Source organism: Pelophylax lessonae, assembly GCF_965119305.1.
Source record: "Pelophylax lessonae genome assembly, chromosome: 6".
NCBI classification, from domain to species: domain Eukaryota; kingdom Metazoa; phylum Chordata; class Amphibia; order Anura; family Ranidae; genus Pelophylax; species Pelophylax lessonae.
Window position 1 is genome coordinate 235,272,877 of NC_138773.1, and position 26,622 is coordinate 235,299,498.

General features: G+C 44.1%; 1 protein-coding gene across 2 annotated transcripts in view; it reads left to right on the forward strand.

Annotated features, from left to right (window-relative positions):
• PDE1A (phosphodiesterase 1A) overlaps positions 1-26,622 on the forward strand; it is a 430,190-nt gene that overhangs the window by 338,559 nt on the left and 65,009 nt on the right. For both annotated transcript variants that reach the window (XM_082262401.1, XM_082262402.1), the window contains exons 5-9: positions 1,195-1,311; positions 4,705-4,845; positions 8,181-8,281; positions 10,509-10,634; positions 12,069-12,170. In XM_082262401.1, the coding sequence (XP_082118527.1) occupies positions 1,195-1,311; positions 4,705-4,845; positions 8,181-8,281; positions 10,509-10,634; positions 12,069-12,170 (587 nt within the window). The remainder of the gene's footprint in view (positions 1-1,194; positions 1,312-4,704; positions 4,846-8,180; positions 8,282-10,508; positions 10,635-12,068; positions 12,171-26,622) is intronic.

Sequence of the window (26,622 nt, forward strand, 5' to 3'; positions counted from 1 at the left end):
AAGTACCAATACCTGGTTTATTGATCATGGTATCAATGTGCTCGATTGGTCAGCAAACTCGCCTGACCTAAACCCCATAGAGGATCTGTGGGGTATTATCAAGAGGAAGATGAGAGACATCAGACCCAACAATGCAGATGAGCTAAAGGCCGCTATCAAAGCAATCTGGGCTTTCATAACACCTCAGCAGTGCCACAAGCTAATCACCTCAATGCCGCATTGATGCAGTAATTCATGCAAAAGGAGCCCCAACCAAGTATTGAGTGCATTCTATACTGTACATGGACATACTTTTCAGTAAGCCAACATTTCTGTATTAAAAACCCTGTATTTTATCGGTCTCATGTAATATTCTAATTTTCAGAGATACTGAATTTTGGGTTTTCACTAGCTTTAAGCCATAGTCTTTAAAATTAAAAGAAAGAAATGTTTAAAAACATATCACTCTGTGTGTAACTCATCTATATAATATATATATGCGTTTCACTAAATTGAATTACTGAAATAAATGATCTTTTTAATGATATTCTAATTTTATGAGATGCACCTGTATACAGTATTTATATGTCTAGCCAAAACTATTTTTGATACAATGCAGGAAGGTTATGGCCTAGGGTTTTATTGCTATCTGAGTCTGTTTTAGAGAGATAGCCCCTCCTTTTCTATCAGGACAGCAAGCGATGGGGCATTTATATCTGAAAACAGTCAAAAATACACTTTTAGTAGAGTAAGGAAGGGTTAGAAATTGTGTGATAAAAATAAGAACCTGAATAAACTGTTAAAATGGCCAAACACAGGTTTGTTATAGGTGCAATAAGTTTATTAGATGTTTTCTGCCAGTAACTGTGCATTGAATGGCCTGAACTTTAAACTGACAGATATATGCTTTGATATACTACGTAAGGTATACTGAACTTAACATCTTTTTTTAACATTATCAATACCTATAATAAATTAAGGCGGTCTTCAATTTCCAAATGAATACTATATAATGGACTGAACCCTGACTTTGTATAGACACGGGTTGATTTACTAAAAATGGAGAGTGCAAAATCAGGTGCAGCTTTGTATAGAAACCAATCACTTTCCAGGTTTTATTAATTTAACAAGCTGACGCTGGAAGTTGAATTAGGTGATAGGCTTCAATAAAATATATTTCCATTTTACATAAGTTGTTCTCTTTTTTATCAACAGGATATCGATCAATGGACTTTTAATGTGTTTTCTTTACATGAAGCTAGTGGAGAACATGCACTTAAATTTATGGTTTATGAACTGTTTACGCGATATGACCTTATCAGTCGCTTTAAGGTAAATATATACTTTTTAGTTTACTGAAAAGGACAAAAAGTTAAGGTGCAGTAACCCTATCTGCTAGTCAGAATTCATCTTCAAAGTAGAATTCAAGTTCAAAATCAAATTCTACCCTTGCTTAGTATGTTTAACCAGTTCTGGACCGGAAGGATTTGCCCCCTTAATATCCAGGCCATTTTTTGCGATATGGGACTGCGTTACTTTAACGGAAAATTGCGCGGTCGTGTGACACTTTGCTGAAATAAAATTGATGTCCTTTTTTTCCCACAAATAGAGATTTATTTGATCACCTGTGCGATCTTTATTTTTTGCACTAAAAAAAATATATATATTTTTTTTTCATATTCTGCTATATAACATTCCCCCCAAAAAATTTAAAAATCACAATTTTTCATCCTTTTCGGCTAATTTGTATTTTTGCTACATATTTTTGGTAAAAAAAAAATTGCAATAAGTGTATTTTGATTGGTTTGCAGAATAGTTATCGCGTCTACAAACTAGGGGAAACATTTATGTCATTTTTAGTTATCAATTTTTTTTTACTAGTAATGGCGGTGATCTGCAATTTTTAGCGAGACTGCGACATTGCGGTGGACAGATCGGACCCCTAACTGACATTTTTGACACTTGTGGGGGGACTAGTGACTGTACTACAGTAATCTTGCTAAAAATATGCAGTTACTGTAATTATAACACTGGCATTTAAGGGGTTAACCAAGAGGTAATCAAAGGGTTAAGTGTGAGCCTAGGGGAGTGTTTTCTAACTGTGGGGGGGAGAGACTTGTGAAATGATCATAGAGACCTGTGATCCTATATAGAAGGATCACAGGTACTCTGTGATCATTTCAGAGAGAACAACTTTCAGCTGTGTTAACAACAGCTGACCATCCTATCTCAGCGGGGAGTGATCGCAGGTGCCCGGAGGCAATCGCGGCCGCTAGTCTAATGGATCAGCATCCCTGCTGCCTAGTGGGGGTGGGAGCACACCACCGGTGATGCATGCTTGCCCCCCCCCAGCACCACTCCCGCAAATCGACGTAGCTCTACATTTATTCGCGCATCCGAGCCAGCCTGCCACAGTAAAACTGCGGCAAGTGGTTAAGAACTACCGTATTTAAGACGCACCCAATTTTAAAGGAGGAAAATCTAGAAAAAAAAGATTCTGAACCAAATACTGTAGTAAAATATTTTATATCAACTGTATAAAGTTAACAGCAGTTTAAAAACAATTTTATATTAAGAATTATCCTTACTCTCATTAACAGTCAGTAAAGTCAGTAAACAGTGAAAGTAACACGGGCATCAAATCAAGTAGGAGCGGGGCGGAGCAGAGCACGGACAGCACACAGTAAACATTGGCTGGGGGAGGCAGACCATATGGAGCAGGAGGGGCAGACGTGCGGACATTTCAGGGCAGCATAGATTGATACAGTGCCCGGGAGATATGCACAGAAGCGGCACGATTGTGCCCACACTGCCCAGCAAGGAGTGAGACTTCCCGGGGAGACATGAGGAGGCACAGCCCGCACTGATGGAGGGAAAGGTACCGGTAAGCTCAGCAGAGTGTTGACATGGTGCCTGGGCAGCACGTGGTTAGACTGTCGGGAGGGGGGACAAGGCGCGCTATAGGAGGGAGAGGGAAGCCCAAACACACACAGCCTGGCCGTGCAGGGAGGGTCAGAGAAGTCTCCACAGCCCGCAGTGCATGCGAGCAAGCACCACACAAAGTTAGGGGCAGTTTTAATGCAGGCAAAATGTGTATTTGTCGTATAAGACGCACCAACTTCCCCCCCCCCCCCCCAGTTTTGGGGAAGAAAAAGTGCGTCTTATACGGCGAAAAATACGGTAAATGTTTTTTTTTTATCATTCATCACGTTATTTGCTAATTGTCTAGATTAGGAACAATATAAGGCCGGCCATACACAGAGTGAATTTCTTTCCTGCAACCACGGGTTCAAATCCTACCCATTAACGGTTCAAATCTCAGCCGGTTCCTGCTGTACCAGCCGAGATTCAAATCATGTATGGCCACCCTAACCTAGGCAATTATCAATCTCTGAGCTTTACCGACAACAATGTGCCTGTGCAGCCAAATGTGGCAGCTCACAAGCACTTCCTTAAACTGTTTGTCGTTTTCTGTATATTCATTAGAGCATAGTTCTGATTAGCCATGCCCCTTCATGTCCTTGTCCTGGCTTTTCCCGCCCCCTATCCTGCAAGGCCAGCAACAGAAATATGCTGCAGATCCTCCTAGCATTGTTGTGGCTTGCAGAAATGCCCAACAGCCACACTGTCTAGAAAAAGTGATGGGCATTGCTGTCATGTGATGAGAGCATTTTTTTAAGCAAAAAAGTACAAGAAAACAGCTACAGTAATACATTGGTTTGCAAGTAACTTGGTCTGTGAGTGTTTTGCAAGACAAGCAAACTTTTTTTTTTTAAATCAACTTGATATACGAGAGATGTCTTGCAATATGAGTAGCACCTTCTAAGTGTAGTATAATCACTGTTATAATGTAAAAAAAGTGGAATTACACTCACAATGTTAAAAACAATATCCAGCTTTAAGGAGTCTGGTGCTCATCTGCTCATGGCTCCCAGCGCTTCTTGGAGAAATCAGAGACACTCCCAGCCTGGTGGGGCAAGCGCAGCGTGCGTTCAGAGCATTCAAATGTGACTTCCACAGTTCCCCAGTGTCTCCGAGCTCTCCAGGAAGTGCTGGGAGCCACCAGCGTCCCCGGACCTCTGGCCACGTATACACCAGCGGCTTTATGCGGATGAGCACCAGACTCCTTGAAACTGAATATTGTTTTTAACATTGTGTGTCATTCCACTTTTTATATGTTAAAACTGTGATCATACCACAGTACACTTAGATAGCGCTGCTCTTTTTGTTCTTTGTGTCATCTGATTAGGACTTATTAACAGAAACAACTCCAGCTGGAGTGTAGCAAGTGTAGCAATATGGTTACAAATGGTTGTGGAACGAATCATCTGAGTTTCCATTATTTCTTATAGGGAAATTTGCTTTGATATATGAGTGCTTTGGATTACAAGTACGTTTCCAGGATGAATTATGCTTGCAATTCAAGGTTTTATTGTAGTTACAATTTTAAACATAATACTTTACTTGTATTGGGGTATATGATTGCTGGAGGGTGAATTAAGGCAAGACTTTCCTACTACTTTAGGTAAACTTAAGTTCTGACTTTACAATTTAGTTTCTTGGTTGAAAAGCTCTTTGCAATGTCTGGTGCATTTGCGCTTACTCAACATAGGCACAAAGGATGCAAGGTATTATCAATACTAATTCTAAAATGTTCTCCCAGTTATAATCTACAGATGTTTGGAGTACAGATGCTCATAACTGACTTTTGTTCCTCTTTCATAGATTCCTGTTTCTTGCCTTGTATCATTTGTGGAAGCTTTAGAAGTTGGTTACAGCAAATACAAAAACCCATACCACAATTTAGTCCATGCAGCTGATGTTACCCAAACTGTGCACTACATATTGCTCCATACAGGTATCATGGTAAGAAACAGTTTCACAGCAAAACAAGTGAAAAACGCAACACATTTTCTGTACGTTAAGTATGCTTAAAATACACCTGTGTCCAAACTATGGGCAATAAATCACACTTTAAAATAAATAATCTTTGACCTCTCTAGCTGCAGGCGCTGTGAAGTAATTTATTCTCAAAGATTACAACAAAGACACTAAAATCAGCTTCGGTTCATTTCTAACATTTTAGAAACACCTGCTGGGCTTACATTAGAAGACTGGCAAGCTGTCAGGATCTTCTCTCCATTGAAAATAGCTAAGGTTTCATTGCCTTTGTTAAATTTAAAGATTAATTACCCCACAATGACTAAAGATACAAATGTGAATGAGGGCTTAATTTAAAGGGCTTTTATTGAGTTCAAAATATGTAAATACTTAAATTATAGCTAAGGGCAAAACCTCTTTTTTTTGGAGTGGAGAGGGGTTAGAACTGCCATGTTTTTATCATTGTCTGTGCCCCAGTTAAGGAAATTCTCCCTTGTTATTTCTCCTGTTTACCGTTATCATTGAAATTGAAAGTAAAAAGAGAATTTTGGGGTGTCTTCCGAACAGTAATAGATGGGAAATCCTACAATGGGCACACTAGTTATGGTGACCTGGGGGGCCCCAGGGGATTCTCTTAAGTTATGGGGATTTCCTCTCACTTCCTGTTTAGGCTAAAGGACAGGAAGTGAAGGCAAATCCCCCCAATGACAGATGGCAAAAAACTGACAGGTGTTATAGCCCTCCCTTATGCTTTCTAAAATGAAAAGAAAATAATTTTGCACATAGTTCTACTTTTACTGTGCATAGCTGGGGCACAAAGTGCATAATGGGTGATTTCCCCTTTCTTTCTATTTGGCGGCATTTGCCACCAGGGCAGGGATTAACGGGAAATATTTTCAAAAAAAAAAAAAAAGGTTGTGTTACCTTTAAAGCATGTTATACAGCACAGTGCTTGTGCTGTGTCATTTGGCCCTCTAACACCTGAAAAACCTGGCTGGTCCTGCTCTCCCCCCTGTAAACTGACAAGGGTGTATCATGGCTGCTGAACCCTGACACCGTGGTCAGTTTACGTGCCTTTGTCATCCACAGCTCTCCTGTCCTCCTCTGTCCTCTCTCCCCCCTCCCTCCCTGCCTGTTTGCTCTGTGTCAAGTGCCCACCCCCTCCGCTCCCCTCCTGCTGCTGGAAAACTTTCAATATTATATATAATCCTGTGTGTTTCCTAATGATAGGTGCTCCTGTCTCTATGTTTAAAAAAAAAAATGCCGGCTATATCTGATTTCAGAGTGCCGCTCGGCTCTCAAATGACCGACCAGCTCTCTCCTCCTCTCGTCCTGCATGATGTCAGCAGGGGAATCTCGGCTCTGCCCCCTTCAGCTGTCACATGGGGAGAGGAGAGAGCCGGCCGGTCACGTGAGCACGTAAGCAGCGCTCTGAAAACAGGTAAAGTCTGCATTTTATTTTTTATAAAACACAGACAGGAGCACCTATCATTAGGAAACACACAGGATTATATGAAGTTAGCAGAGTGGGTTAACAACCACTTTAAGTCTTCTCAATGCTAAAAATAAAAAATAAAAAGTTTGTCTGCTGTTTTGTTCTGTGAATTCCAGGTTATTCTGTACTGAATGGGGTTGATTTACTAAAGGAGTAGAGAATGCTTACTTAGCAAAGTGGGTAAACTGAAGTTGTGTTCGCTAACCTAAGTGACAATTTTTACTTTGGGCTCATCTACATCTGCGTTGCTATTTGAAGAGCGGCTCAAAGTGGATCGCTTTTAGGAAGAGACCAAGCGCAATATTCCCCTTGCAAACATTTAAGAAAAAGGCTGTTCAGCAGTGTTGGGTGCTGTAATGACCATAGGCTGGAAACCATGAATGATCAAAGTGAAGAAATGTCATCAGCACGCCAATGATTCCTTGAAAGGGTCCAAAGCATTATTTCCATGGTCACATGAAAAACATACAGCAACATTTTGGAGCCACGCACGGCCCCTTCGTCAGGCAAGTGTCACTAACACTTGCTTATAGGCACTATATGCAGGAGTGGAGTGCTACAAGGTATGACAGAAGAGAAGTGCCAAAGAGCAAGACAGCAGGCAGTATGTTCAGAAGAGGAGTGTGGATATTTCTGACAGCAGGCAGTATGTTCAGAAGAGGAGTGTGGATACATCTGACAGCAGGCAGTATGTTCAGAAGAGGAGTGTGGATATATCTGACAGCAGGCAGTATGTTCAGAAGAGGAGTGTGGATATATCTGACAGCAGGCAGTATGTTCAGAAGAGGAGTGTGGATATTTCTGACAGCAAGCAGTATGTCCAGAAGAGGAGTGTGGATATTTCTGACAGCAAGCAGTATGTTCAGAAGAGGAGTGTGGATATTTCTGACAGCAGGCAGTATGTCCAGAAGAGGAGTGTGGATATTTCTGACAGCAAGCAGTATGTTCAGAAGAGGAGTGTGGATATTTCTGACAGCAGGCAGTATGTCCAGAAGAGGAGTGTGGATATTTCTGACAGCAGACAGCATGTTCAGAAGAGGGGTGTGGATATTTCTGAGAGCACGCAGTATGTCCAGAAGATGAGTGTGGATATTTCTGACAGCAGGCAGTATGTTCAGAAGATTAGTGTGGATATTTCTGACAGCAGGCAGAATGTCCAGAAGAGGGGTGTGGATATTTCTGACAGCAGGCAGTATGTCCAGAAGAGGGGTGTAGATATTTCTGACAGCAGGCAGTATGTTCAGAAGAGGGGTGTGGATATTTCTGAGAGCAGGCAGTATGTTCAGAAGAGGGGTATGGATATTTCTGACAGCAGGCAGTATGTTCAGAAGAGGGGTGTGGACATATCTGACAGCAGGCAGTATGTTCAGGAGAGTCCCCTAGGGTATGACATCAAGCAGCATGTGCAGGAAAAGGGTGCTGGGGAGTATGACAGTGGGCATTAGGTGCAGGAGAGGACTATGTAGCATATGTCCATGGAGAGTATGTGCAGGCGAAGAGGGCATTACAGTAGAAATAATTGCTAGAGGGTAGAATATGGGACAGTATGCGTAGAAGGGGAATACAGGGGTTAGGTAGTAGAAAGTATAGAAAAACAAAATGCGATAGGGTGTTTAAGTATTCCCAATAAACTTTATAGAAAGCTATAGAAACCCACAAAAGAGCTTTAAACTATCAAAGGAAAGTTTTGTATATCATTTGTCTGAATCTGACAAACAGTGTGCTATCTAGGACATCAACCCTGTAATTCATGTTTGGATTTAACACATATAAATTGGCTTTTTATGACAATAACTGTGATAATATATTTATCTCACTTTGGCAGCACTGGCTCTCAGAACTGGAAATTTTGGCAATGATATTAGCTGCTGCTATCCATGACTATGAGCACACTGGGACCACAAACAACTTTCATATACAGACAAGGTAAAAAATCTGCCAAATTTTATGGCTGCATAGGAGCACACAATCATTACACCCTATCCTCTGGACAAACTTAAATTATATGGAGCAATTTTCTGCTGGTCCAGGAAATTATTAAAATATTCAGACACATTTCATAGGTCACACATTTTCCTATGTTTTCCAAAGGCCTCTTTCACTCTATTCTGGAAACGGAGCCACAACTGGTTTTGTACTTAAGAAAGTATATTCATGTACATCATTAACTCACTGGTCAGCTAAGGAACCTACTTTGCAAACCTGATTCTTGCTACTTACTTGTAGCATTTGTAATAAATGTATATAGGAAAAAAAAGAAAGTAAGGTAAATGTAAATAAAACCTGTGCATGAATACCTATTTCAATGGCATGAATTAGGATTTATGCATTGCGTTGCAGTTTTAAACACTTTATTTGAACTAATATAAGTGGCAAACTGATCAACACCGCAGACTTCAGCATGCAAGCATTTTATAGAATTCATGCACTTTTCATCTCGTGATTTTTCAGTGGATTCGGCAGAAATCAATAATGATCAGCTGTCTACAGCTGTCTTAAAATTACGCTAAACTAATGGCACTTTTCCACTGCGAGTACCGGCTCGGCTCCTCTCGGCACTGCTTGGCCCAGCTCGGCTTGGTTTGCTTTTCCACTGCGTGGTACGAGTCCGGCACCTTTCGACACTGTATAGGCTCTACTCGGCTCAGTTTGCTTTTCCACTAAAGTAGTAAGTGGGAGGGATTACAACGATTCTCTGACCAATCAGTGGCTAGTAGTGACAATCAAGGCTGCATGCGAAGGATTGTGGGATATGGTATAGGTACGGCCCGTTTGGAACCCCAACCGAGGTGGTACTGTTTAAGCGAGCAGTACCATGCAGTGGAAAAGCGCCGCTGTACCAAACCGTACAGAACCGTTCAAACACGTACCATGCGGTACCATGCAGTGGAAAAGCGCCAAAGCGAGCCATACCGAGCCGTACCATGCAGTGGAAAAGCCCCAATAAATTTCTTTGTTACATACATTTTTCTAAAATAATAAATATATCATGGATCTGTTTTTTTTTTTTTTTTTTTTGTGTGTCTTACCATTGTTCTCAGCCTTTTTTTTTGCCCTGTGCACGCTCCCTATCCTTCACTGATGCACCTCACTAATACTAGCTGCTATTTCTGTTCACATGGCTATGTTTACATACACATGGGGGGCATGGGGAACAAACATAGCTACCCTAGAACCAAAAGTCTGAGAATAACAGAAACAAGCTTGCATTTAAGGGATGAAACAAAAGAAAAGAAAGACAGAGGGTACATTCTATTTATAATCTATTATTCAGGCATTTGTATTATTTTGTAAAAAAAAAAAAAATGTAAGTTAATTTAACTTTAAGTGACATAATGGTGCTCACGGTAGCATTTTTTTTACTCATGACAAGAATAAAAGTAATTTGGTAATGTGCCCTATTGATCAACATGAACTGTGATTTTTTTTTGTGAATGGTCAACATTAATAGGAACGTTACCCATTGCTATAGGACTGGGGAAAGAATTGGTACATTGCTATTTTTATTTTAATATATTACAATGTACAATACATTGCTGTAGTATAAATTTTCAGTGTCAACCCAACCTTAACAGAAATCCTGGTGAAAAAGCTGGTTTCCATTGATTACAAGAAATACATACGCTATAAAAATAATATTTTAAATATTTTGTATAACTTGTTTGCAATAAACCTATGTTATTTTAAAATGATAGGCACAAAACCGTTTCATTTGAAGCTGAGCTCCAGCCTTATCTTCTGACTTGCACAGTTGTACAGGCTCCTCTCTTGTACTAAAATCACTTACATTGATATCACTGCATACTGCAAGTTTCTCACAGTGCGCATTAGAAGTTACAGTAAGTTAGATATCGTCTGTCTAATTTTTTGGCTAAAGGACAAAAATCATCTAGCCCTTTGGTAAATCAAATGAACTACTTTGTGATTGCATGCTGTGAGAACATTAATTAATATTGCAGCAGAGAAACAGGAATGCTCACCGGTGAGTGTTCCTAGTTATCAGACCCCACTGTCAAAATGACAGATTATTCATACAGTTTTTTCAGATTAATAATGCATACTGACACTGCTTAGTTTGGTTTTAGGATTTAGGCTTCATTGACACCTGTTCATGGGTTTAAATTCTTTCCCACTGTTTATTTTCTTTCTTTAGGTCAGATGCTGCAATATTGTATAATGATCGCTCCGTACTAGAGAATCATCATGTCAGTGCTGCCTATCGAATCATGCAAGAGGATGACATGAATATCTTGGTAAATGTATCCAAAGACGACTGGAGGTGAAAACAAGTTTTTTGAAAATTATATTTAATGTGGACCTTTAAAATTATTATTCTATAACAGTGGGTGTATTGCATGAGAGCTGGCTATAGGGAATATATTGTAAAGTAGAATCACTGTGCCAAAGATTTCTGTGTTAAATGTGATACCCCTGCTGCTTAACCCAAAAAGATTGTGTCAATAACCAATAAACTATTAATAAATATGGATGCTAGATATCCTTAATATTTCTATGCAACATATAAATATCACAAAAAATAAATCAACCACAAATTAGATCTGTGTAAAATATCATCCACCAATGAAAATAAAATTAAGTGGTTTCTGCGGTTAAGGTGGGGGTTACATGGTTTCTGACATGACCATGGGGTAATTGAACTTCCAGCTGTTGGAACACACGTCGAGTCTCAATGTCGGGAGTGTATTTAGCCAATTTAAACAAAATTAATAATATAAAGATTATATTGATGTGTGGTGTACTTGGTGGGGTTTTGGGAGACCCAGGCATCGTGCTATTTGGTCTCCCTTATGCTCGGACCTGGCTGTTCATTCACTCATGTTAAGGCGGATATGATATCCTATTTCTGGTGTTGCTTGAGCTAACAGACCTTCTGCCTTGCAACCGGAAGTTTGCTTTATAGTCTCCCGGCCAGGCAGCACCTTTGGGGAACCTGAGGCATTGGATGCACACTTTTAATGGTCTCCCCCCAGCTGGGACACATCCAACGATGTTTGTTCTTCTTTTTTCCCCTATGCCTCTGACATTGATGAAACACATGCGGCAGTAAACCCCTAAGGAAGCGGAATGGCCCTACCGCAAACAATGTTGGCCTCTTTTACCTGCTTAATTATCTCTTTTTTGGATGTCACTGCTACAGGGATCTTTTTACCACTATGACCCTGCTCTGGATTAGGTCATGTATATGCTTTTGTATGTTCATTAAAAATATGTTTGTACTTCTTAATTAATATTGTTGTATTGGTCTTATATACCATTTGGGGGTTACCATTTAATGCCCATTTTTTGAGGGGATATGGGGGGGGAAAGGAAACATATCTTTCCCTTTTTTTTCTTTTCTTCCCCTCTTTTTCTTCATTGTTTAATTATTCTAAACATTTTATTTGAAACACACATGTAGCCATGTACTTTGGCCATGTGATTATTGTAGTAAAATTATTATCCTTTTTAAAGCGACCGTGGCATTTTTTTTTTCCATTTTAGGGCCTTGTATATTTATCCTTTGTACATTTCCTTTAGTAAGTGCTTGGCAGTAATGGAAGAGAAACCGTATAAGTAGTTTACAGTAAGAAAACAGGGTATGAGGCACTGAGATACCCAGCAGTGATCAATGGTAAAATAACTTGTTGTTATGTCATGTAAATTATATTTCAAAATATAAAGCATATTATATTGTGTTTGGAATTGTTTGCAGAGACTTGAGAACACTCGTCATTGAGATGGTTTTATCTACAGATATGTCTGGTCATTTTCAGCAGATAAAAACTATGAGGAGTACACTACAACAGCCAGAAGGGTAGGTGGTTTTAATGCCATTATTGATTTTGACTTTGTAATATTTTATCAGTTTCATGTCTATGTACACTTTAGTTATCAGAGGACCATTTCCCTAAGTGATATTTCATGTAACCACTTTGACCCCCTTCCTGCCCAGGCCATTTTCAGATTTCAACAATGTCACTAGCCAATTGCTCAGTCGTTCAACGCTGTACTCAAATGAAATTTTTATCATTTGTTTTTAGACAGACAGAGCTTTCTTTTGGCGGCATTTAATTGTTTTTTTATTTTTTACTATATGAACAACAAAAGGCAGAAAAACTGTCATTTAAAAGAAAAAAACATTTTTTAGATTCTGTTATACTGTAACATTTTGCAAATAAATCCCCTTTCTTTAAAAATGTAGGCCAAAATGTATTTTTCTACATTTCTTTGGTTAAAACAACCAAAGTGAGTGTATAAAGTGTTGTTTCTGCGAGCTAAACAGGTCTAGCACTTTTCTATGGGAATTGCAGTGAGCACAGCACTCTCCCTTAAAGAGGTTGTAAACCCAAACATTTTTTTTTTTTTAACCTGAAAGAGAAACACATAATGAGCTAGTATGCATTGCATACTAGCTCATTATGAAATACTTACCTTAGAACGAGTCACCGCCGTGTCGCCTGCTTACCTCTATGACGGGCAACATGTTCAGTCGCCCGTCTTTTGGGATCGCGGCATCCGGCCATCTGATTGGCCGGAGCCCGCGGTGACGTCACTCCCGCGCATGGAAGCCGACGGTCACGGCACGTGGCTCTGAAGGAACGGCACCAGTGGCTGTTCCTTCAGAGCGCATGCGCCAGTGATGTCACTGGCTGCATGTAAGATAAATATCTCCCAAACGGTACATGTTTAGAAGATATTTACAGTACCTATAGGTAAGCCTTATCATAGGCTTACCTATAGGTAAAAGTTCAAGAGGAGGGTTTACTTCCTCTTTAAGTGTATATGACTATATAAATTAAATAATGCCGTGCAATATAAAGTGCTGCAAATAAATATATAAATGTGCAAAATACAATCAGTAATAAATTAAAATAATAAATGATCAAATTAATAAATATTTAAATGACAATCCATCATAAGATTTAAAGTGCAAAGCGTGAAAGGAAGGGGGGACTCCAATAGTGCTGCAAATAAATATATAAATGTGCAAAATACAATCAGTAATAAATTAAAATAATAAATGATCAAATTAATAAATATTTAAATGACAATCCATCATAAGATTTAAAGTGCAAAGCGTGAAAGGAAGGGGGGACTCCAATAGTGCTTATATCTTTTTATAAATGGTATTTTTTTAAGAAAAGTAATGTACTCACATTTAGTGGGTGCTTAAAGCGGAGTTCCAGCCATTTACTCACCTGTCCAACGGTCCAGCGATGCGGCCGCCGGAAGCCTCGATCCTCTCCCACGGCGCCGGCATCACTGCTGTGGGCACCCGGCTGTTACAGTTTGCGGCTTCACAGCCGGGTGCCCACTGCGCATGCGCGAGTCGCGCTGCGCGCCGTGATTGGCCGGCAGTCTTCTGGGACCTCTGACGTGTCCCAGAAGATTGCAGGGAGGGAGGGGGAGAGGAGAACTTCCGCTCAGGGCGCCGCGGCGCTCCGAGCGGAAGTGGGAGCGGGTACCTGTCAAAACTAGGTACCCGCTCCCCCCCCCAAAAAATGACATGCCAAATGTGGCATGTCGGGGGGTCAGGACTCCCTAAAGCGGAAGTTCCACTTTTGGGTGGAACTCCGCTTTAAGTGCACCAAGCATAAAACAACCTTAGTAGCAATCTCTAGTAATTGTATGTGATCGCAACCGGGTGGGAATGGTGTATCTCTGTGTGCTGCTCCTTCACTTCCTGGTTTAGGCAGAAACACCCTCCGGGCCCCTCCCCTACGCGTACAACACAGGGACACGTGTCTTCCAAGGGGGATATCCCCCCCCTTTTCTATGTGACACCGAATGGTTACTATGAGGGAAGTTAACCAGAGTGAAACGTTCTCCTGAGGGGCTGGTACACCATCTGTAACTCCGGGAAAGGCGACCCTGAAAGGGTAAACTGCGCTGTAAGACCACAGGAGCGGAGGTGAGGACCACATAGGGTGTTGCGGTGAAGGTCACCACGGAGGCTGCTACTGGATGCACTATTTTGTCACTATATAGTGGACTATATATAGAAATCGTTGGGAAGTGCAATTTCCATTACGGAAGATTATCACCTAGCACTTATCACATTTTAAGAAAACCATATTATTTTAAATATGTTTACACATTGAACATACATTTTTAAATATTTCCCCAATTTCTTAATATTTATTTATTCATTTATTCACTTATTTTATTGTTGATCACAATGGCACGCTTTGCACTTTAAATCTTATGATGGATTGTCATTTAAATATTCATTGTAGATGTGGTTATAAGGGTTCGGCAATTAGGTGGGTAGGGAAGGGAATGTAACAGTTGCCGAACCCTTATAACTATATCTACAATGGCTGCCCGGGAGGCCTGATGAAGAAGCACACATGCTCCAAACGCACACCTGGTCATGCCCACCACTGCAACGCAAGTCCTCTGGACAGGATGGCTTTCCCATCTCCTCTCCGCTAGTGTTGAGCGAACACAGACTGTATTATTCGGGTCCGTACCAGATAATTGGATTTTTGTTACCGGGACACGGACCCGAAAACGTTACTGTATGTTCGGGTTTAAAATCCGTGTTCGGTAATTTTATTTCCTGCTTTGTATGTAATGGCGCGCTTTTAATGGCGGGCTTTCAACAGCCAATCAACAAGCGTTTAACTGGTGTGCGCCATCACAGCCATGCCTACTAATGTATTAGTAGCTGTGATTGGCCAGCTGAAGCATGTGACCCAGGTCTTTATAAGCTCGAGAGACACAGCGCGGTGTGTCAGTCTGCTGTAGTGTAGGGAGAGAGCACACAGAACGGTGCTGGCTGCTGCTGATTAGGGACAGACAGGGTAAAACAACATTGTGCTGAAAAGAATGCAGGGACAGGTCGGAGTGTAGGCAGGGAAAGATATTTGAGCATTTTAGGGAGAGAGAGATTAGGCAGGGAGAGATGAGGAGACACAGGACAGAACAATCGTCCGTTAGCGATCTACATCGATTTTGCTGTGTGGGGGGTGGTGCAGTGAACAATCTTTTTGCCCTCACTTGAGCCCACTGAGGAGGAGGAGGGAGAAAAAAGAATAAGTTATTACCTGATAACTCCCTTTCCAGGAATCCTCCAGGACGGTCACATGAGAGATGGCTCCTCCTCCTACAGGAAACACAAGCATAGTTAAGTTTAAAAGGCCGCCTCCCAGGCTGCCCCACAGTTGTAAAAAGATGAACTGGCCTGCTTAAGCGACTAGCTCAAACTATAAATTCTAAGCATACAATTTGTTAATAGGGTGGGGGTCCACCGTCCTGGAGGATTCCTGGAAAGGGAGTTATCAGGTAATAACTTATTCTTTCCCAAGTCATCCTCCAGGACGGTCACATGAGACCCCAACGATGCATACCTAGGGTGGGACTACTGCCTGGAGCACTTTGCGACCGAAGGATAGATCCTGGGCGGAGACCAGGTCGACCCTGTAGTGTTTGACAAATGTCGAATCACATGCCCAAGTGGCTGCCTTGCAGATTTGTTCTGCTGAGGCCCCAGCCTTTTCTGCCCAAGATGTTGATATTGCTCGGGTGGAATGAGCTTTGATGCCGGCTGGTAAACTTTTGTTTTGTCCTGTGTAGGCGGTGTGGATGGCCATCCTGATCCACCTGGCTATGGGTGATTTAGAAGCTGCTTCACCTTTCTGAGTACCTCCAAACAGGACAAATAAGTTAGCTGATTTCCTGATTTCCCTGGTAGCTTCTATGTAGTGCAAGATACACCTCTTGACATCTAGTGTAGAAAAAACTTCCTCACCTGGTGAGGTTGGATTTTGACAGAATGACGGAAGGACTACCTCTTGCGTCCGATGGAAATCAGATGATACCTTCGGAAGGAAAAGAGGATCCGTCCTCAAGATTAGTTTGTCCGGAAAAATCTTTAGGAAAGGCTCCTTCATGGATAGAGCCTGTAGGTCACTCACCCTTCTAGCTGATGTAATTGCCACAAGAAAGGCCGCTTTCAGAGTAAGATTCTTCAAGTTGGATTCCTCCAATGGTTCGAAAGGGGCTTTGGTGAGTGCCTGAAGTACTAATGTTAGATCCCATGGGGCTAAGCTAAGATTTTTACTAGGCTTGGACCTTTGTATAGATTTGAAGAATCTCTTCACTAAAGGATCTTCTCCTATAGGTTTTTCCAGGAAAATCGACAGTGCTGCTGCCTGTACTTTAAGGGTACTTAAAGCCAGGCCCTTGTCTGCTCCGTCCAGGAAAAATTCTAGCACCGTGCTAATGTCTTTTAGATTTTTGTTGCTGTGCTCCATCTTAAGTCTGTACGTCTTCCATATCCTGTTGTAGATCCTCCTGGTTACAGGTTTTCTGCTCTGGAGCAGTACTTCCGTGACTCTTGTAGAAAGTCCTTTATTTAATAGTATGCTCCGTTCAGGATCCATGCCGCTAGTTGTAGCGTCTGACTGGAGGGGTGATGCGCTCCCTTTTGAGCCAGAAGGTCTTCCTGAGCTGGTAACATCCAGGGTTCCTCCTCCGCCATTTTCCACAGCGGGGAGAACCAAGCTCGTTTTGGCCAGAAGGGTGCCACCAGTATTACCCTCGTCCCTTCTTGATGGATTTTCCTGATAGTCCTTGGAATCAGTTGTATCGGTGGAAATGCGTATGCCAGGCGAAAGTTCCAGGGAAATGCTAGGGCATCTATGCCCAGCGCTTCTCTTTCCTTGTGTAGGGAGAAGAATGACCTTACTTTTCTGTTGTTCGCTGTGGCGAACAGGTCCACCTCCGGTGTGCCCCACTTTTGTACCAGCAGATTGAAAACCTGTTGATTTAGTTCCCACTCTGCTGGATCCAGTTGCTTTCTGCTCAGTAGATCTGCCAGTACATTTGCTGATCCCTTTATATGCACTGCCGAAATGGATAAGAGGTTTGCTTCCGCTTCCGATAGGATTTCCTGCGCTATTCTCATCAGGGGCTTTGAGCGTGTACCACCTTGGTGGTTGATGTAAGAGACTGTCGTCATGTTGTCTGACTGAATTTGGACATGTTTCCCTTTTGTCTCTTGTTGGAATCCTATCAGTGCCTCTCTTACGGCCGCCAGTTCCCTCATGTTTGAGGATACTTCCTCCCCAGAGTGGCACCAGGTTCCTTGTCTTACCTGGTGTCCTATGTGGGCTCCCCAACCGAAGAGGCTTGCGTCCGTCGTTATTCTGATCTGTACTGTCGGCATCCAGAGTCTCCCTTGAGATAATAAGTCTCCCTTTAGCCACCAGGTTAGCGACTTTTTTACCAATTGTGGGATCTTTATTAAACCGTCCAGCTCCGCGGTCTTCCCATTCCAGTGACTCAAAAGATGTCTCTGTAGGGGTCTCATGTGGAATTGAGCCCACTGCACTGCAGGGATGGCTGATGACATGAGGCCTAGGACCATCATAGTTTCTCTTCTTGATATCTGTCGTAGGTCTATCAGGCGTCTTGTAGCTTCTTGAAGCTTCACAATCTTGTTCTCTGGTAACAGGATTTTTTGTGTTACTGTGTTGATTCGGTAACCCAGGAACACTGTCTCTTGTGAAGGGACTCTGTTTGATTTCTGGGTGTTGATCACCCACCCCAGAGATGTTAGGAAGTCCTCTGTTGTTCTGAGACTTCCCAGCACTTCTGCCTCTGACTTGCCGTATATCAGGAAATCGTCCAAGTAGGGAATAATCTGGACCCCTTTTACTCGGAGGACCTGGACCACCTCTGCCATGATCTTGGTAAAGATTCTTGGTGCCGAGGAGATTCCAAATGGGAGTGCCTGGAACTGAAAAAGACGCACCCTTGACCCCAACTTGGTTGCGAACCTCAGAAACTTTTGATGTTTTATGTGTATGGGCACATGTAGGTAAGCGTCTTGGAGATCTAGTGTTACCAAGAAAGCATCTTCGGGAAGTAGCGTCCTCACTGAGAAGATGGACTCCATCTTGAATCTTCTGTACCTTACTCTTCGGTTGAGGTCCTTGAGGTTCAGGATTAGGCGATGTTTGCCTGAAGGTTTTTGTCTTAAAAAGACTCGAGAAAAACCCCTCCCCCTGATGCGCTAAGGGTATCTCCTTTATTACCTCCTCCTGTAGTAGGTTTGATATAGATATATCCCAGGCTTCCTTTGCCGGAGGTGTTCCTGGTAGAGAGGTTACCCGAAATTTGTGGGGAGGATTTGTTACAAACTCTATCTTGTAACCTTCCTTGATGATATTCACTATGAAATGATTGGTGCAGAATTCTTCCCATTGGGGAAAGAAAAATCTCAGTTTCCCCCCCACCGGCCTTCTGGCGTCACTGGGGCTTGCCGACATTGCTGCTGTTGTTCTGGAAGAGGTTGTTTGGTCTACCCCTGCCTTTATTGTATACCCACTTCTTCTGGGTATTGGGTTTTCCCCCTTTGGGTTGTGTGTCGCCTCTTGGGCGACGAAAAAACTTTTTCTGTTTTTCCTTCTTCTTGGCGGGGAATCCTTTTGATTTGTCTGCTGACCTTTCCAGGACCTTGTCCAGTTCCTGGCCAAAAAGTAGCTTCCCATCGAAGGGGATACCACACAGTTTATTCCTAGACGCATAATCCCCCTCCCAGGTTTTAAGCCAGAGGGCTCTTCTTGCAGAGTTTACCAGGCCCGTAGTTCTGGCTGCGATTCGTACTCCTTCTGCTGCTGCGTCTGCCATGTAGGCCACCCCCTTCTCTATTAAGAGTAGGGAATCCTGAGCTTCTTCGCTCCCCGGGACCTTTTCCAGTTGTCCCCTAAGCTGTTCGAGCCAGAATGACACATTCCTAGCCACACAGGTATTGGCCATACTAGGCTGGAAGGATGCTGCCCCTGCTTCATAAGCCCTCCGAAGCGTCACGTCGATTTTCTTATCCATCGGGTCTTTTAAGTGGCCCATGTCTTCGAAGGACAGGTCCGACTTTTTTGATACTTTGGCTAGGGGTGCGTCAATTTTTGGGCATTTGGCCCAAACCTCCACTGCTTCATCAAAGGGGAATCTCTTTTTCAAAGCCTTCGGGAAAAAGAGTTTGTTTTCAGGACATTCCCATTCTTTCTTGATGATTCCTTCTAGGGAATGGTGGACTGGAAAGGTACGCGTCTTCGGCACCTGAAGTCCTCTATATAGTCGGTCTCTTACTGATCTTGTTTCTTCCACTTCTTGTAGGTCTTCTGTTACATATATTGCCTTTAGAAGTTCCTCCGTCTCTTCCGATGGGAATAGGTGTCTGGTCACTTTTTCTTGAACCCCACTGTCATGCCCTTCTGAATCCGAGCTGTCTCCTAGGAGTTCTCCTTCCTCATCTTGGGAGTCTGAATCTGAGGATTCTTCCACTGCCCTAGAGACCGTTTGAACTCTTGTCGTTTTTGTGCGGTATCCTGACGTGGATGGTTGGTCCGCCTGTCTCATCCCATCTATGGACGATTGTAGTGCTTTTAGCGTGGATGAGACTTCTTTCTTGAAATCAATGAAATCTTTCCCTAGCGGTTTGGATTCTTCACCGATAACTTTCTTAATGCACTTGGGGCATAATAGTTTGTTTAAATCCGTTGAGATTTTTGCCCCGCAGATGCGGCAGTACTTCTTCTTAGGTTTAGCCGCTGTTTCTGTAGCCTCTGCGGGTTTGAGCTGTAGAAGGGGAGAGCAGAGAGAGACAAAAGCCCATTATCGCCCGTCCCTCAGGAGTGCTTACCCCCTCACCCTTTTACCCCCCTTAAAAGGGACCTACCACCGACTCCCCCCCCCCATTTTTTTTTTTTGGGAGGGGGGGGGGGGCCCGGTGAGTGATGGAGTTGTCCCCTGCTCTACCCCTTCCCTCCACTTACCATACTCAGGCTGGGGCCGCAAGCAACAGCCTCTGGTAGTAGGGACTGGTCCTCCGCCATTAGGACCGCCTGGAGGGAAGGAGTTCTGCAGCAGCCTGACGTGACCAAGTATAGCCCGCTTGTATGAATGAGTTCGGCGCCTTTTAAAACCAAATTTCCCGCCCGGGACTCGTTTGGCGCTTTTTCCCTCATTTCCTGCGCTTTTGCCCATTTCTAAAATGGCCGCCGCCCTACTTCCGGTGGCGGCGCCATTTTAGTTGCGTCACTTCCGCCGCGACAGCGGCGACGCTGGCTGCTGCATTATACGCTGGTTACTCCACCGGGAGCCCAGCGTGGAAAAGACCTCTTTCAGGGGAATGGCGTGCGGCTCAGTACGGCCTCCGGCTGGCCGCATGGTCCCCTCCTAGGTCGGCTTCTCCTCAGTCCCCTTGGAGCAAGGTAAGCTATTAAGGCTGGATCTCTGGAAATCACCTGGCCTCAGGTCTCCAGCTGTCTGTCTGCCTCAATAAGGAAGAGAGAGAAGGGGGTATCTTCCTGACCCCCTCCTCCCCCTAGGAAGTCCTCCTCCTTCGCCCCTATTACAGGCACCAGCCTGCCTGATAGTCTTATCGGCCCAAGCTGGTGGAAAGAGGAGGTATCCCAGGACGCCTGCCCAGGATAGGGGAAATAAAATAACAAACAGGGGATGTTTTAAGGACCATGCTTGCATAAGCAGGACAGGAAACACAAGAACTGTGGGGCAGCCTGGGAGGCGGCCTTTTAAACTTAACTATGCTTGTGTTTCCTGTAGGAGGAGGAGCCATCTCTCATGTGACCGTCCTGGAGGATGACTTGGGAAAATATATTTTATCAGTCTGTTGTGTGCAGTGTTCAGCTATATTTTACTACAGAGTGCTGTTCTAATCTGCTATTTAAAAATTACAAATTTAAAGGGGATTTTTTTAAGAGCACTTGCCATGCTCTTAACTACATTTTGCTGCCATTTGCAGCACTCTAGCCTTTTTCATTTGTTTTTTAGAGCCATTTTAGTGCCTGAAAGTTCGGGTCCCCATTGACTTCAATGGGGTTCGGTGTCCGGGTAAAGTTCGAAAAAAGTCCGGGACACGGACCCGGACTTATTTTTCCAAGTTCGGCTGAACCCGCCGAACACAGACATCCAGGTGTCGGCTCAACTCTACTCTCCGCACCTAAAGCTCTGGACACCCCCGGAACGGTCGGAGCGCCATGAGAACCGGAACCTGCTTGCCGTCAGGACTGTATCCTTTACAGTCTTATCTGCTTCACAGTACTATATGTGAGTGTTTTTAATTACAATAAAATGTTACTTCTTAACTTACTGCACTGAGATTGGCACCACTCTCTTCTCACACACAGCACAACCCAAAACACATTCTGCTATTCCTTCCAAGTATAGCAATACCAAATGTGTTTTTACTGTCTGGACTAAATATGTACTGGACATTATATCTTGTGTATCACACAAATAAAACAATTGTGTCAAAACCAGTGTACTGTAACTGTCGCTTCTGTATGAGTGGTCAGGTAATAAAGCTTAGTTTAACATCACCTATAGCAGTCACCATTCTTATAAGCCAAGCAAGTCTAGCCTACCGGCTGTCCCCAGGAATGGCAAGTTCACTGGCCAGGAAGTACAGGAGGAACAAAATAGTTCCTGTCATTCCAGGAGAGCAGTTGTCCACAGAGGATGGCTGGGACTGATGTCTCCGATGTGCAGATGGGTCAGTTGAGGTGGCAGCTAGAGACATAGGGGTTGATATACTAAAGGCAAATAGACTGAACTTTGCAAAGTCTGCAGCTGCTCCAAAGCTTAGTAAATGAGGTAAGGCTTCACTTTTCAAAGAATACCCAATCACATGCAAGGGAATTAAAAAAACAGCAACTGCACTTTCCAAAGTGCACAGTCTATTTGCCATTAGTAAATCATAGTATGCTTTTTTTTTTTTTTTTTTGCAGCTGTGGCAGGCATTATACCCTCTCTATGCCCACCAATTGCAACTCATTTAAATGAATGGGAATGCTTGTGTGGGGTCCAAGGGGTTAAAGCAGGTGTTGATGAGGCAAAAAATAGATTTTTGTAAAATCTTACCGTAAAATCCTTTTCTCTTAGCTCATTGACAGACGTAGTCCTCGGTGATACACCACCTTCGGGTTATGTTGCCTCCACAGGAGCAGGACTAGACAGGAAATTAAAAAGCTCTGGCCACACCCTAGGGGCAGTCCCAGAGGGTATATCCTCTCTCTCTCTGCCTCAGCAAATCAGTTATGTGAAAAAGCAGTCTTTAGAGATTTTAACCCAACTCAAAAAACAGAGGGGCGGGGACTACGTCTGTCAATGAGCTAAGAGAAAAGGATTTTACGGTAAGATTTTACAAAAATCCATTTTTCTCTAGCGCTCATTGACAGACGTAGTCCTCGGTGATACACCACCTTCGGGACGTCCCAGAGCAGTATCACAACTGAGGGGTGGGAAAATGAAATCAAATCCCAATCTAGAAGGCCCAACCGGTGCCAACTAGAAGTTTACAATGCTCATCCTTAATGATGAGACTCAACAAAAAAGAAATTTTTCAAACAGAAAAAAACCCTCGAGGTAGACCACCGGTCTCCTCAAATTGTGGCCTGCAAAACCTTGCGGCCAAATGAGGCATCCGCCGATGCCGTCACATCAATTTTATAGAATTTTGTAAAGGTATGTACCGACGACCAGGTGGCCGCCTTACATACCTGGACCACTGACGCCTGATGGCGAAAGGCCCAGGAAGTACTGAGCGCTCGAGTGGAGTGCGCCCTAACAGGGAACGGAGGACTCTGACCCTTAATAGAATAAGCCTGTACCACCGTTTGTCTAATCCATTTGGCAATGGTCGCGGCAGATGCAGGCAAACCCTTTCTGGGGCCATCCGTGATCACAAAAAGTGAATCCGTCTTACGGAAAGATTCCGTAGCTTTCAGGTATACCCTGATTGCCCGAACCACATCTAAGGAATGCAACGCATGTTCCCGATGATGCTTGGGCTGAGGACACAAGGAAGGTAGTACAATATCTTCATTCAGATGAAAATCTGAAACCACCTTAGGAAGAAAAGATGGCTTAGGATGAAGTACTACCTTATCCCTATGAATCACTAGGTATGGGGACTGGCATGATAATGCAGCCAGTTCTGACACCCTGCGAGCAGAAGTAATAGCCACCAAGAAGGCCACCTTCTGGGATAAAGTAAGCAAGGGAATCTCCCTGATGTTTTCAAAGGGAGGTTTCTGTAGAACCGACAAAACCAAATTAAGATCCCAGGGCGGTAAGGGCGCGCGGACTGGAGGAGCCAGGTGCCGCACCCCCTGGATGAAATTCCGCACCAAGGATTTGGTAGCTAAAGGCTTCTGAAAGAAGATTGCTAATGCTGAAACTTGACCCTTGATGGTGCTCAAGGCTAGCTTCTGCTCAACCCCTTGTTGCAAAAAGGCCAATATTCGAGTCACCGAATAGGTACGTGGAGGAAATCCTAAAGATTCGCACCACGCAATATAAGTCTTCCATGTGTGATAATAGACTTTGCTGGAAGTCGCTTTCCTTGCTTTAATAAGGGTAGGAATGACTGAAGTAGACAAACCTCTGTCCTTCAGTACTTGGGTCTCAATGGCCAGGCCATTAAACCCAGCGACTGTAAAGCATGATGGTAAATTGGTCCTTGAGACCACAGACACTCCCTGAGACGAAGTTCCCACGGAACGTCTACGACTAACATGTCCAAGTCGGCCAGGCCGGCTTGAGGAGGCCAGCCTAGAATTTCTAGGACCACTGGCGCTGATAGAATCTGAACCAGGCGTCCCTAGAGGTATCTGGCCCCGACCATCCGAGAAAGTCTGGTCGTTTTCTGTTCCCACACATTTATCAGATACCTGATAGTTATCAGGAAAGGTGATCTTTTCTGGTTGAACCTCAGGGACCGAAGTCACCCGACTAGAGGCTACTTGGCCTATCTGGTCAACCAGATCCGATTCCTGTGAGGTATCGGGACTAATCTTAGGAAAAGGTAAAGGAAAAGATCTATTCAGGGAACGGTAACTACCGCTTCCTGTAGTACTTAAATGTTGGAAGGGAAGAATCGCACCGGTAGTAGTGGTTGATGCTCGATCTAATGTCCTGAATACCGGTGAAAACGTCCCCCCACCCTGAAACCGGGTGGGGGCGCACCTTCAGGCTGTGTACTCCTTTGCTTCGGGTTTGGCTGGGTTGGTCCTTTGCTTGTCCGACCAGCCCTTCTTGAACCCTCCTGGAGGAGTCTTGCCTTTCCCGCTAGTACCAGCTGGGCGCCCTTTATGGGCGGTAAAGAAAGGTCCTCGCTTGTTGCGAGGTCCCTTAGCTTTAGCAGCCTGTGGCAAAAAAGTGCTCTTGCCCCCAGTGGCATCCTTAATGATTTAATCTAGGTTGGGCCCAAATAGACGATTCCCCTGAAAAGGGAGATTAGTCAAGGTCTTTTTGGAACCTAGGTCAGCTGACCAGCATTTTAACCACAGCACACGTCTGAGGATCACCGCTGACTTAGATGCATGCCCTAATAAGGGAGTAGTGTCCAAGGCTGCGTCACAGATAAACTGTAGCCCTTGTATAATCTGTTCCATCAAATCAGATGTCTCCTGGGGAATATCTTTTCCCCTAAGATCTTGGCGTACCATTTTCGCCCATTCCGTAAGTGTCTGGGAAACTAGACCAATAACAATTACTGGTCTAAATGCTGACCCTATCAGAGAGAAGATGGTGCGGGACTCTGCTTCCATCTTTCGATCCACCGGATCCTTAAAGGACGAAGTGTCCTCCACTGGAATAACCGTGGCTTTATTCAGCCTGGAAATAGGTGGATCCACCACTGGTGGTACCGTCCATTTCTTAATGATGGATTCCTCAAACGGATAGCGTCTAGCAATACGCTTGGAAATAGTAAAGGTACGTTTAGAATGCTCCCATTCTCCTTTAATCTGATTACCGAAACATTTAGGTACAGGAAAAACCTTCACCGTTTTGATGGGCTTATTAGTACCAAAGGGAATCTCTGTTTCAGTTGCCTCTGCCGGTAAAGCCTCAAGTTTTAAGGTTTCCTGCACTGCCACAACTAGTGCGTCCACCAATGCTTCTTCCTGAATTATAGCAGGAGAAGAAGCGTCCTCCTCACTGTCTGAGGGGGCTTTACCTGGGATAACAGCCCTTGCAGAGGAACCTGCAACTGCAGTGACCATCTCTGAATCAGAGTCAGAGGTGTCAGATAGTATAGGGGTAGGCGGGGGTCGCTTCCTTGACCCCCGTCCCTGACAGGCCGCCTCCACCCGAGCCACCATAGACTCCAAAATTGCTGTAAATGACTCTATACTCTGTGCACCGGCGGGTCCCGTGGCCCCCTCGAGGGAAACAGGTGGGGGAATATGTGTGGCAGGGTCCATGATAATTCCAGTCACTTCCTGGATAATATAATTCAAAAATAAAAAACTTTTTTTTTTTTTTTTTCCAGACCCCCAGCGCCACAAAAGCCCCTTAGTGTTACCTGCTAGGGATCCCTATCGATCGAGAGAGAGAGAGAGAGATAGACCCCCAGGCTCACCACTTGATGCTCAGAGTTTAACTGCAACAGGTTACAGCGCTGTCTTGACAAACAGGAAGTCTTTTGGCTGGCTGCCCAGGAAGAAAGGAGGCGGCTCCGCCCCTCTGCACGCCTTCCGGCGCCTCCCCCAAGCTCCACGAGGTGTTTGGATCACCTCAAACATGGCCGCCCCCATGCTGGAGACACGAGGCTACGCCAAAATGGCGGCTCGTGCAATCCAGCAAAAAAAATGGCGGCGGCCTGTACTGAATAGCGGTGTGCTGCAGGGCACACAACACTCTCTCTGCATGGGGATATGGCGTGGTTGGCGGTACCGGCCCTGGCGGACCGCATGGCCATTCGGGAGGCCTGCTAATAGCTGGAGATCTGATTAGGAAGGCAGTCTACATGTCCGTGGCTTCTGACTGGTAGGTAGCTTATTCTTAACACCGTAAGATTTCCCAGAATGCCACAGATTACATCTTTTTAACATGTATACAATTAGATTGTTAGCTCCCAAACCAAGCCTCCTGGCTTTTTGCACATAAAATCACACTCAAAGTAGGAGGATCTGTGTCATGTTATAGGACAGAGAGGGACTCTATCTTACCATACAGAGAGGGGCCCGCGTTCACCACAAGACCCGTCAGGGGAAAAGGGGGAACATACTACTCACCATACCGGAACCAGGCGGGCACCAACTCCTGACAGTACCCCTCTCCACCGGGGCGGGAGGGCTGTCGACCGATACGGACGCCGTGACTCATGGTCTTTGGCGTTTCAGCGAGACGTTTAACTCGCGTGGACAGTCCTTTAATGGGACTTTGTCGCGGCCGACCCAGCGCGGAGCTATGGCCTGCACGCGCTCGTAGGCTGAACTGGGGTGACCACC